This window comes from Kryptolebias marmoratus, linkage group LG10 (genome assembly GCF_001649575.2).
Source record: "Kryptolebias marmoratus isolate JLee-2015 linkage group LG10, ASM164957v2, whole genome shotgun sequence".
NCBI lineage: Eukaryota > Metazoa > Chordata > Actinopteri > Cyprinodontiformes > Rivulidae > Kryptolebias > Kryptolebias marmoratus.
In genome coordinates this window covers 11,507,831-11,517,679 of record NC_051439.1, presented here as the reverse complement: position 1 = coordinate 11,517,679, position 9,849 = coordinate 11,507,831, and the positions used below count along the sequence as shown (strand labels likewise).

The 9,849-nt window shown below is 47.1% G+C and overlaps 1 protein-coding gene across 4 annotated transcripts in view; it reads right to left on the bottom strand.

Annotated features, from left to right (window-relative positions):
• Nucleotides 1-4,805: 4,805 nt before the first annotated feature.
• LOC108234725 (sorting nexin-14) overlaps nt 4,806-9,849 on the bottom strand; it is a 10,627-nt gene continuing 5,583 nt past the window's right edge. For 3 of the 4 annotated variants that reach the window (XM_025005878.2, XM_017414128.3, XM_017414146.3), the window contains 13 exons: nt 9,262-9,394; nt 8,715-8,901; nt 8,414-8,497; nt 8,136-8,236; nt 7,606-7,717; nt 7,438-7,478; nt 7,201-7,320; nt 6,935-7,058; nt 6,035-6,199; nt 5,854-5,949; nt 5,672-5,763; nt 5,506-5,562; nt 4,806-5,056 (listed from right to left, as the gene is read on the bottom strand). In XM_025005878.2, coding sequence (XP_024861646.1) covers nt 5,015-5,056; nt 5,506-5,562; nt 5,672-5,763; nt 5,854-5,949; nt 6,035-6,199; nt 6,935-7,058; nt 7,201-7,320; nt 7,438-7,478; nt 7,606-7,717; nt 8,136-8,236; nt 8,414-8,497; nt 8,715-8,901; nt 9,262-9,394 — 1,354 coding nt within the window. In that variant the 3' untranslated portion in view covers nt 4,806-5,014. The remainder of the gene's footprint in view (nt 5,057-5,505; nt 5,563-5,671; nt 5,764-5,853; nt 5,950-6,034; nt 6,200-6,934; nt 7,059-7,200; nt 7,321-7,437; nt 7,479-7,605; nt 7,718-8,135; nt 8,237-8,413; nt 8,498-8,714; nt 8,902-9,261; nt 9,395-9,849) is intronic. The other variant, XM_025005879.2, reaches the window with a different exon arrangement.

The following is a 9,849-nucleotide window of genomic DNA, read 5'->3' as shown; positions in this document are numbered from 1 at the left end:
TTCCCTTGATGACAAGAACAACAGAATCATCTAGAACATTCAGAAACTTCTACTGACAAAAAAAGAAAAAAAAATCCCCACAAGCCTGCTAATAATCTAAGAAAAACTGAATATTTTGGGTGTAAACTGAGACAGCCAAGATCCAACCATTACCATCACCGTGGTAACCACACACCTGCAGCACTTGTAGGAAAGGCAGGCAGAAACACACTGAAAAGTAAGCCTCGAACAAGCAGCCGCTGCGCAAAAACTACGAGTCGGAAAAGTAAAATTCTTGAACAGTTTTACTTCCAGTTGGGAGGGAACATCTGCAGCTGAAATATAGTTTCTGTTTTGTTTTAGCTCTCTGCACTCTTAGGGGATTTGAGAGAAAACTGTGAGAGAGACACACTGGGTGAAAGACGATGGACACACCTACGTTTGGACATGTAGGAGGACGAAGGTCAAACGACTGGCAAAAATCCGGGACTAGTTTCAACCTTGGACGACATGTCTCATGTGAGGTGTGACTGAGGGCCAGGACGTCCCCCTCATTGGGTCAAAAACCCATAGTTCTGCATGGGGACATTTCTCGCGGTTCATTGCGTGCCTCCACCAGAAGCCGCAGCTCCCTTTTCCCGACTAAGTCACACTTTTTCACATAAGTTCTGCATGTTTATGTTTTATTATCATCAGCCGTGGAGGCGTCGAAACACTTTCAGGGTTGTCACCCTTAACGTTGCAACGCCAGACGTTTGGAACAAGCCACCTCCTGCGACAACAAATGAATATTAGACATTTAAGTTGGACAATCAAACCCAAATCTGTTCATTCGTGCTGCTTTTTAAGCTGGACGCCTGTTTGATGCAGTTTAAATCACACCTCTGTGTAAAAGGAGTTGTCGTTTGTCTTTGTTGGGTTTTCTGGACATGAAATCGGCTTATTTAGATTCCGTTTGTCAAATGTGACATCACGTGGCGACGCGGCAGAGACGGGAGAGTGTTCGACGGAGAGTTGGAACGCCGCCGGATGTGGCGAAGGGGCAACTCCGAGCCCGTGGACTCGCTGCTGTGGTTCGGTGACCCAGCTCGGGTTCACTCGTCGCCCTCCAGGCCGCCACGAGCCACGGATCAGTCGAGTAACACGACTCAACGCCGTACGGAAACTCGTACGCCAACCATCTCCCCTCCCGTAGCAGCTGTAATTAACGAGAGCCAACGAGTTTAATGTCCTCCCAGTCCCACAAGGCCTTTACACACACAGATCTGAAATGACTGCAACTAATTAAATAACTAATCCTTTTTTTTTTTGTCATCTGAAGCAGCTGCAGCAGAGACATTAATACTTTTATTGATTCCCCTACCAGAAACTTTTAATTGAAAGTATCTGATATTGCGGCGAGAAAGATTTCCAGTTCACATCAGACGGCGTTTCCATCCAAGACGACGAATAACTTTTTTTATTTCTCTCTCTCTCTCTCTCCGTCTCTCTGTCGAGGTCCCTCTCAGGCAGCAGCCGCTCCTCTGTGTCGCGGCTCAGCAGAGAGTAACGTCGGGCTGGCAGGCGTTCCGGCGCTCCGACCGTCCTGGGAGTCTGCGATTGCATCCCTCGACTGAACATGGCTGCCCCTGGCCGCCATCGAAAAAAAAAACAACCTAGAAGCCGTGGCTCCTCGGGACGGACTGTGGAATGAAAACAGCACGGCGCAGAACACAGAAAAAACACCAAGAAGGTCTCGGGAAGAACCCGTTTTTGACCCGTTCCGTGGTGCCTGAACACTGTTCGGTTTCACGGCGCCGGATGTCATTTTGTGTTCGGAAAAGTTTGACGCTGACCCAGTTTGATAGCAGCACGGAGCAGCTTCTGTTATCTGCTCTCATCTGGAAACACAATCTTCCTCTGACCCTAGCTCACACCTTCGAGGCGCCTGCTGGGCCGATATATTCCATATTTGGTCTTTTTCCCCTCCTTTCCTCAGATTGAAGGCCATCACAAACATCATTACAGAGTTTGTAAGGAAAACGCCACTGTGGTCGTCTCTCTCTCTCTCTGTATGTCTTCGACAGCTGTGGAAGCTGAGACCAAATAGGACAAACTCGAAATCAGGGCAGATCCCATGTCGCCGGTCGCGGTCGGGGATGGCTCCTTCTTATTCGTGAGTCTATCAGACGAAGCGGGGGGAGAGAAACCCTCCACGCTGAGCGGCGAGGCCCGGCCTCGTTTGGAATCTGAAACCACCTCCGCCCCGGCAGCGCCACTGGAAGGTGTGGATTCAAGCAAGAGGGGGGAAAAAACAGCGTGGAATCTGACCAGGACGGGTGTAAGAAGCGATGACTTCTTGCAGTGCTGCGCCGCGCTCGAGCACAATGAGAGTCGAATGTAGGACACGTGTTGACACGATATAAAAGCCATCTGTCTGCAGCGGGCCCGAGTCCGAAGCCCGGTCTGAAGGGATGCAGGGTGGTTTTTATTTATTTCTGCTCTGCCAATCAGCCCTCAAAGGCCTCTGGCTAAAAATGTATCCAGTCTGGTTTACGACTGGAGGAACTTTCTGAATTCCAGCTTTCCAAATCTGACGACCGCCGCCGAGACGGTACCGGGGACTGCTTTCCGGACGCCCCGTGTCCTCGTTTAGGCCCGCGGCACGTGCGCGCTTTGCAGCCTGTAGCCGGAGGAGGAGGCGAGGAGCCTAAATGCAGTATTTTGATTCCCCCCAGGGCAAAAAGGCACGTGACAGGAAACGGGCTAAGTGCTGCTGATAGCCGGCGAACGCTGCCGCTGTCCGAGTCGTTCTGGCTCGACTGGAAGTCCATTTAGAAGCTGAACGGCCGGACGGGAAAACCTCGCATCGAGCGAGCGGTTATTAGCTTCCAGGAGCTGGAGCGGGTCCAAACGCCACGGAGCAACGGAGCAAGCAGATTTTCCTGGAGACGCGGCGCTCATTTTCCGCCTCGTGGAACCAAGGACAGCAATAACCGAGCACGGGAGCGCAGGATCATTATCAGGTGGAGCTTTGTCCCAGACTGGAAAGGTCAGAGGTCAATCAGAGGCACATTTTTACAGCTATTGAGCTCAAACCTGGCGTGGCAGTAGCTGAGAGTCATCCCCAACACGGTTCAGGAACATCTTCTTCACACATTTCTGCACCTCTAATAGAGCATTTGCCTTATTGTGGAACATGATCGTTGATTTTTAAGGTCAGAAATTTGAAAAAAAATGTCCCTTTTTTTTGTTTTATTCCTCTCACCTGGTTTTGGTTCAGGCACGCCTGATTCCAGGAGCGGCACGCAGGAGTGGGCGTGGCCAGAGGAGTGATTCGGACCCAAGGCGTCCCTGCTTCGTCGCGGGTCGTCAGGGTTTGGCTTTTTTTTGTTTTGTTTTGTTTACGAAGACGAGGTCGCCGCGCCGTGCTTTCACACGTCTAAAAGAGCACCGGGGGGGGGTGTTTGTGTGTGTGTGTGGTGTTTACACTTCAACCAGCACGACGCCATCTGTGTGTCTGTGTTAACACGTGTCAGACTGCATCAGATCTTTGGCAGAGCTGAAAAAAAACTAAACTTCAGACAAAATGTTGCACGGGGGGGGTTGGGAACACAGCTCCCAGTTTTTAGGGCTGTCAGTGAATCCATCTGGAGGTAGAAGCGACTTCTCCTGCCTGCCCTGGCCTGCACAGAGGCTGGAGTCAGCGAGGCGTGGCGTGGCGGCAGGCCGGCGTGGAGCACGTCCAGCAGGAAGTCACGTGGCTGCAGTCAGAGTCAGACATCCAAAAGTCTCCTCACCGGCCTCCTGGTCAGACACCATGACAGGGTGACCGCTGCCAACGCCACAGAACACACAGATTAACCCTTTATCACACGCAGCTTCTCATTTTAAACCCATGAGGTTTAAGCTTTTTCGTGCTCGAGTCCTCATCTGTCCACTAAGTGGCGCTGATGGGCGAAAGACGAGCTCAGCGTCGGTTCTCTGGATTCTGGGCGGAAAAGAGGAAGAGTCAGTAAAAGTGGACCTGAGTTAGAGATGTGATAAAAAAAAATATGGATCCGGATGTGAATATTAGCTCTAAATGTATAAAATAGAAATGGTTTGTAGAAGAAAAGAGTAAATATGTTTTAGCTGCGTTTAAATTATGTGTTAAAGATCCACAGAAACACAGGCGGTAGTGCAATAAATGGGAGATTTGTTCTGTTTTATTCCCAGTTAAAAACAAATGTCCTCTAAAAGCACATTTAAGAAAAAAATATGATGAAAGGTTAGTCCTGAAAACCTGAAACCCCGACATGAAGCCGGCCTTGATCGCCGGGCAGAATAGGAGCAAAGCTTGAACTGGTTCAGAACAAATAATTTAAAGAAAAGTCAGAATAAAACCAGATTTTAACGGTTTAAAAACTTGGGATAGCATTTGATCAAACTGTGCTGCTTCCTGAAAAACACTTAAAATGGGTTCATTGTTAGTTCAGGGTTTTATTTTGTTTATTTTGCTTTGTTTTAAAGCAACAAACAGAAAATGGCCGTTTGTTTTTCCGGAGCGTCTAGAGTCGACCCGAGTCCTGACAATCTGAAAAAACAAAAACCGCGACAGACTCAAAGATTTAAACCAAAATATTCTGTATTTACTGCTTAGCTAACGGCCTTATTCTGCCTCCTAAACATTCATCATCTTTGTTGACAATCCTGAGAGATTTTCACCCATAATTCATTTTATTTTTCCCCATTTCCTTCTCCAGACAAGTCCCAGGCACTGCAGGGTTTTATTTTGTGTTTAAAGGGAGGCAGGAACGCTGCCAAATGCAGATGTTCAAAGAGAGGCACACTCTTCCACCCAAACGTGTCGTTTGTGAGATTTATTTTACAAATCAAACACATGTTTCAAGTAGATTTGTTCGTTTCATTAAGTCCCGTTTGAAGGGATCCAGATTGTCCCCACGTTCGGGGCGGATTGACGCGCCATTCCGTCCTTTAACGGCGGCGTTTGAAGAGGCAGAGGCTTCTGAAGTGGCGCTGGAGTCGTCGGGGTTCGGGGTGACGGCTCCCGTCCTCACATCCATGGAGCCATCACAGGCGCCTCCTTCTGAGCCTGCTGGAAAACAAAACAAAAAACAAGATTACTTTCACCTAAAACCACTCGGACCGAACGCTGCACATACATATTTTATGCACACCGGTGAAATAAAACCTCGCTAAATGTTGGAAGCAATTCGCCCGGATTGATCCCGCAGATAAAGGTTTTATATCGAAACTAAAACATCTGAAGTGGTTCTTTTTCTTTTTTGCTTAAAAACACTTAAACTGAATAAAACTTAACCTGCGCAATATAAAGAACATAAAAGGCCGGTTTATTTTATTTAAAACCTTATTTTTTAACGAAGATTGTTCAGTCAACGTGCTCAGGATCAGCAGGGGGTTTGCTTTTATTTATTTCCAGTCACTGAAATGTTGAACTGAAACAGAATAAAACTGTATTTTGGTGCCTGAATACATATTTAGGAATGTGTCCAATCAGCTGGGTGGAGGAACGGGTGTGAATACCTTGTTTAGTTCAGGGAAAAGCTCCTGAACGGCGATGTCGAGCAGCACGTACGTTAGCTGAGGAACAAACGAGAAGGTGACAAGAGTATCCCAAAGATCCATGTCAGAAACTTAGTTTGAAAGCGTGGGCGTTCAGAGGACGCCGTGGCCGCGCTCCGTCTCGTACCTGCTTGTTGAGGACCGGCTGCTGCAGCCCGTCGAACAGCAGACGCACACCTTCGTACTTGGCCTCCTCGCCGATGCATTTCCCCAAAAAATCTGAAGCCAACAAAAGAAATAAAGAAAAAGAACAGATCAGCCTCCCCGTGTTTTCCGGGCCCACGCTGGCGTTCGGAGGCGGCGGCGTACCTGGAATGTAGCTCATCATGTCGTCGAACGTCCTCTTGGCTCTCCTCTGCCGGTCCTGGGCCGAGCGCGGCGGGCTGCTCTCGCAGAACACCGTGTCTGACGATCAACGGCACATTCATGGTTGAAGCATAAAGAAAACACTTTTTTTTTTTTTTTTAAATTTTCCAGTGGCGGCGCTCACCTCTGAGCAGCGTGATGAGGGAGACGAGCCGGTGCTCCTGGACCACCTGGTTGAGTTTGTACCGGAGGTAATGGTCTGCGTAGGCCTCCAGCGTGTTCTTGAACAGGATCCTCCCGCCCGTCAGCAGGTGGTGAAACCAGTCCGGGATGCGAAACACAACTCGACCTTTTTGGCATTAAAGACACTGAATAAACGACGGGCTCCAAGTTATCGACTTTAGCAGAAACTCCATCAGAACGTCTCTGAGGACATTCTGGTTCTGGTTCTGCTTCCTAAACTCACTAATTAATGACAGAACAGCATCGAAGAAAGGCTGACGTTTGAAAATAAATTCATACATGCAACAATCCCACTAAAGAAACCAATCAAACCTGCACTACTGCCACAGATGAGCCTTTTATTTTGTAGCTTTAATTATTTAAAATCAACTTCAGGTATTTTCCTTCTACTCAAGGTAAAAAAAGGGAAGAATTTAATTTAAAAATCACTAAAATACATCGACAAACTAAAAGGAACAGAATTATTTCCTTGTAAAAACTCAAATTTTAACGTAATTTGTTTTTTTAATTAAAAGCTTCATATTTTCAGGGAGCTGAGTAAATTTTCTTGTTTTTTTAAACTCCTGGAAGTGTTTAAGTTGAGAAAAAAAAAAGGTTAATGTGTATATTTACACTTCATCATACAATCTGCGTTTTTTATCTGCACATTGTATTAAGAAAACTTGTACATATTTCATATTTCTCTTCAGTTATCAGCAGTTGGACGTGAAGTTCTGCTATGAGAGCTCGGATGTTTTGCTGCTACTTCCCTTTTAAAATCTTCCCTCCTCACCTGGGAGGTTTGGGTTTGAAACGATGACACCAGGTGAGCGGGACAGACACGACCCCCGGCTTCACTCACCCACATACATCAGGTAGTCGTACACCCCTTCGACCGTGATCATCTCCATGAAGTAGTTCTGGTTGTGTCTCTTCTCCGCCGCTTCGGAACGGTTGGCGTTGTTTTTGAAGAGCTCGTTGAAGAGCTGGAGGAGAGAGAGAGAGAGAGAGAGAGAGAGAGAGAGAGAGGTAGAGCGTGACTGACAGAACTCTGATTATCTCTAAGTGAATATCTGGATAAAACGCTCAAACTGTACGACAGGAGATGAATAAGCCAAAACCGCCAACCTTTTTGTCGTTTTCAGACGTGGGGCTCAGGATCGTGAGCTCGGGCCGGCTGGGTTTGGGTTTGGGGGACTCGCAGGAGTTGAAGAAGGCCTGGATGAAGGGCTCCAGATGTTGTCCTTTCTAACACAGAATAAACACACTTTACACTCATTTAGCACAGCTGTATCAAGACCGTTCTCCTGGAAATAAAGCCGTATCTGCAAGGATCAGAACCAGAGACTTAAATAACCTCCTTACCTCTTTTATCAGTTTGCTGGGCACCGACTTTATGATTTTACCTGTAAAAAGTAGATTTTTTTCATCAGAGCGATGTCATTTTTACACAGATGTGTCTTTTCAGTGCAGCTCTGGTGTGTTACACAGTTCAGGCGTCCTGTTCTGTGTGTGTGTGTGTGTCCTCCTTACCGAGGTTCACGTCAGGCAGCATCTTGTCCAGGAACTGGGACTCCATGCTGTGAGGCGACAGGAAGTCGGACAGCAGCTGGCTGTTGCTCAGCTCGGGGTGTTGCAGAAGTCTCTGCGAGAACAAAAACAAAAAAAAAAAATCCCAATTTTGTTTGGCCTAAAAATCCCTTTACAAAACAAATCAGGTCGTTTCATTTTTCATAACGTAAGTAACAGAGCTGTAGAGGTGAGGGGCGCCTCTGTTACGCCATCAATAGGAAATAATGAAACCCCGTCTAAGCCGGCAGGTGCATCAGCACCTTATATAAGGGCGGGATGCTGTGATGATTTATTTATGGGATGGAGATGATTTATCAAAACCTTTTGATCAGTTTAAATAGATAAAAGCAGAGCAGCTTTTCGATTCTTAAACTCTAACCTGCTGACTGCGTCTTCATTTCAAAGTTTTACATTCTTTTTATTTTTTTGAGATCCAGAGTCGCTTCAAGTTGATGACGACGGGTTCGACCCCCCATCACCAGGTTACCTACCTGCAGATACTCCTGGAACTCCTCCCGCTTGGATGTCAGGAACTCGTAATTCTTGGGGCCGATTATTCTCTTCGAGGGCAACTGGGCGTCCGGGAACGATCCTGCGGAGAGAATCGTTTGGAAAGGACCTCGTTTTACATTCCAACAGAGGCCGTTAAGCTCCTATGATTCACGCTCACTTGTAGGTTTTAGGTTTTCTGGGTTCAACTGAAGCCATTTCATTGAAAATGCTAAAAAAAAAATTAAAAAAAAGAGGAGTGTAAAGGCAGAAAACCTACCATGAAACTCTGTGAGCTTTGATTCAAGGACATAGAACTCCAGATATCTTCTGTACACAGACCAGTGCTCAGTCTCATGCCCCACTGCAGAAAAATATATAATAAAAACACCTTTTTAATCTCATTCTTATTTAGCCCCAAATCCACTCTTCCTGTCCTTTCCCCAGCAGGATGTCAAGCAAGTTAATGTATGAATATCATATTTTAGCAGGGCTAGATGCCAATACACAAATAGTATCAACAGCCTTCATGTGAGATTTAAAGAGAAGAAAAGAAAAAAAAAATAACGACAACGAGGTACCTGCTTTCCGGTCGTTGCGCTCCACGTCGATGCAGAACACGGGGATCCTCTCCCGCTTCACGTCGTCGTCGTAGAAGTCGATGTACGGGATGGTGATGCTCCAGGCCGAGAGGTTTCGCGGCGTGCTGGGGGTGGAGACCGCCTCCATGGGGGAGTCGTCCTCCAGCACCATCATGGCCTCCTCCACCTGGAACGGAGGGAAGGAAGCGAAGGGAGTTGAAGTCTTCGCCTACTTTATTCTCAATTTTCCGAAAATCTGAAACCATTTCCTGAAAAATCCGTCCACATGTCGCGTTAGTCATCATTTGTTTTACTTTTGATCAATTTCCCGAGCAGCGCTAATGGTAGATATTTCTCCACACCATGATACTGCCGACACCGTGCTCCATTGAGGCTACGGTGTTCTTGATAAACTTTAAAGGACTCCTGATTTTTAAATTTTATTTAAGCACTAAATTTTATTTAAGCACTAAACCCAGGTTGACCTAGTTGTAACCACATTGAACACACACACACGATCAGGAACCCGTTCACGTCAGCGTCTCACCATATCGTCCTCTCCTTCCACCAGCCCGTAGGACGGCAGCATGGCGCCCTCCATGGTCGTGCTCTTGAACACCCCCTTGATCTTGCTGCCAATGCGGCTGATCGCGAAGGACTCGCCCCTCTTGGACGTGTTCCTGCGGCGCGGACAGGGAGGACACTGAGCAACCGGAGGCAAAAGGCGTGCTTTAGTGGAGCTCATGCAGAGGGAGGAGGCACGGAGGAAAATAAAAAAAATTTAAAAAAGCGGCACGCTGCGTCGGTGCGGCGTGGCTGCGGTCACCTTTTGAAGGCCTCAAGTTTGAGATGATAAAGCACGTCTGGACCAACAACAACAACAAAACCACACACCACAAAGCAGTGAACGCGGACTTGACGTCTTATCTGAAAGGGATTGCAAATTTGCTGAAAGCAGAAGTATTGTGATCGTTTTAGGCAGAAAAAGGCGGAGCAGTCACTGCGTTGTTAAAAATCATTTCAAGTCTTTGCTCACAGCCAAGATGAAAACGGCACACGTGACAAATCAAAAAGGCTTCCATGCATTTGGCCTACCATGCAGGGATCTGACTGGGACTGGGGTCAAATGGATTGG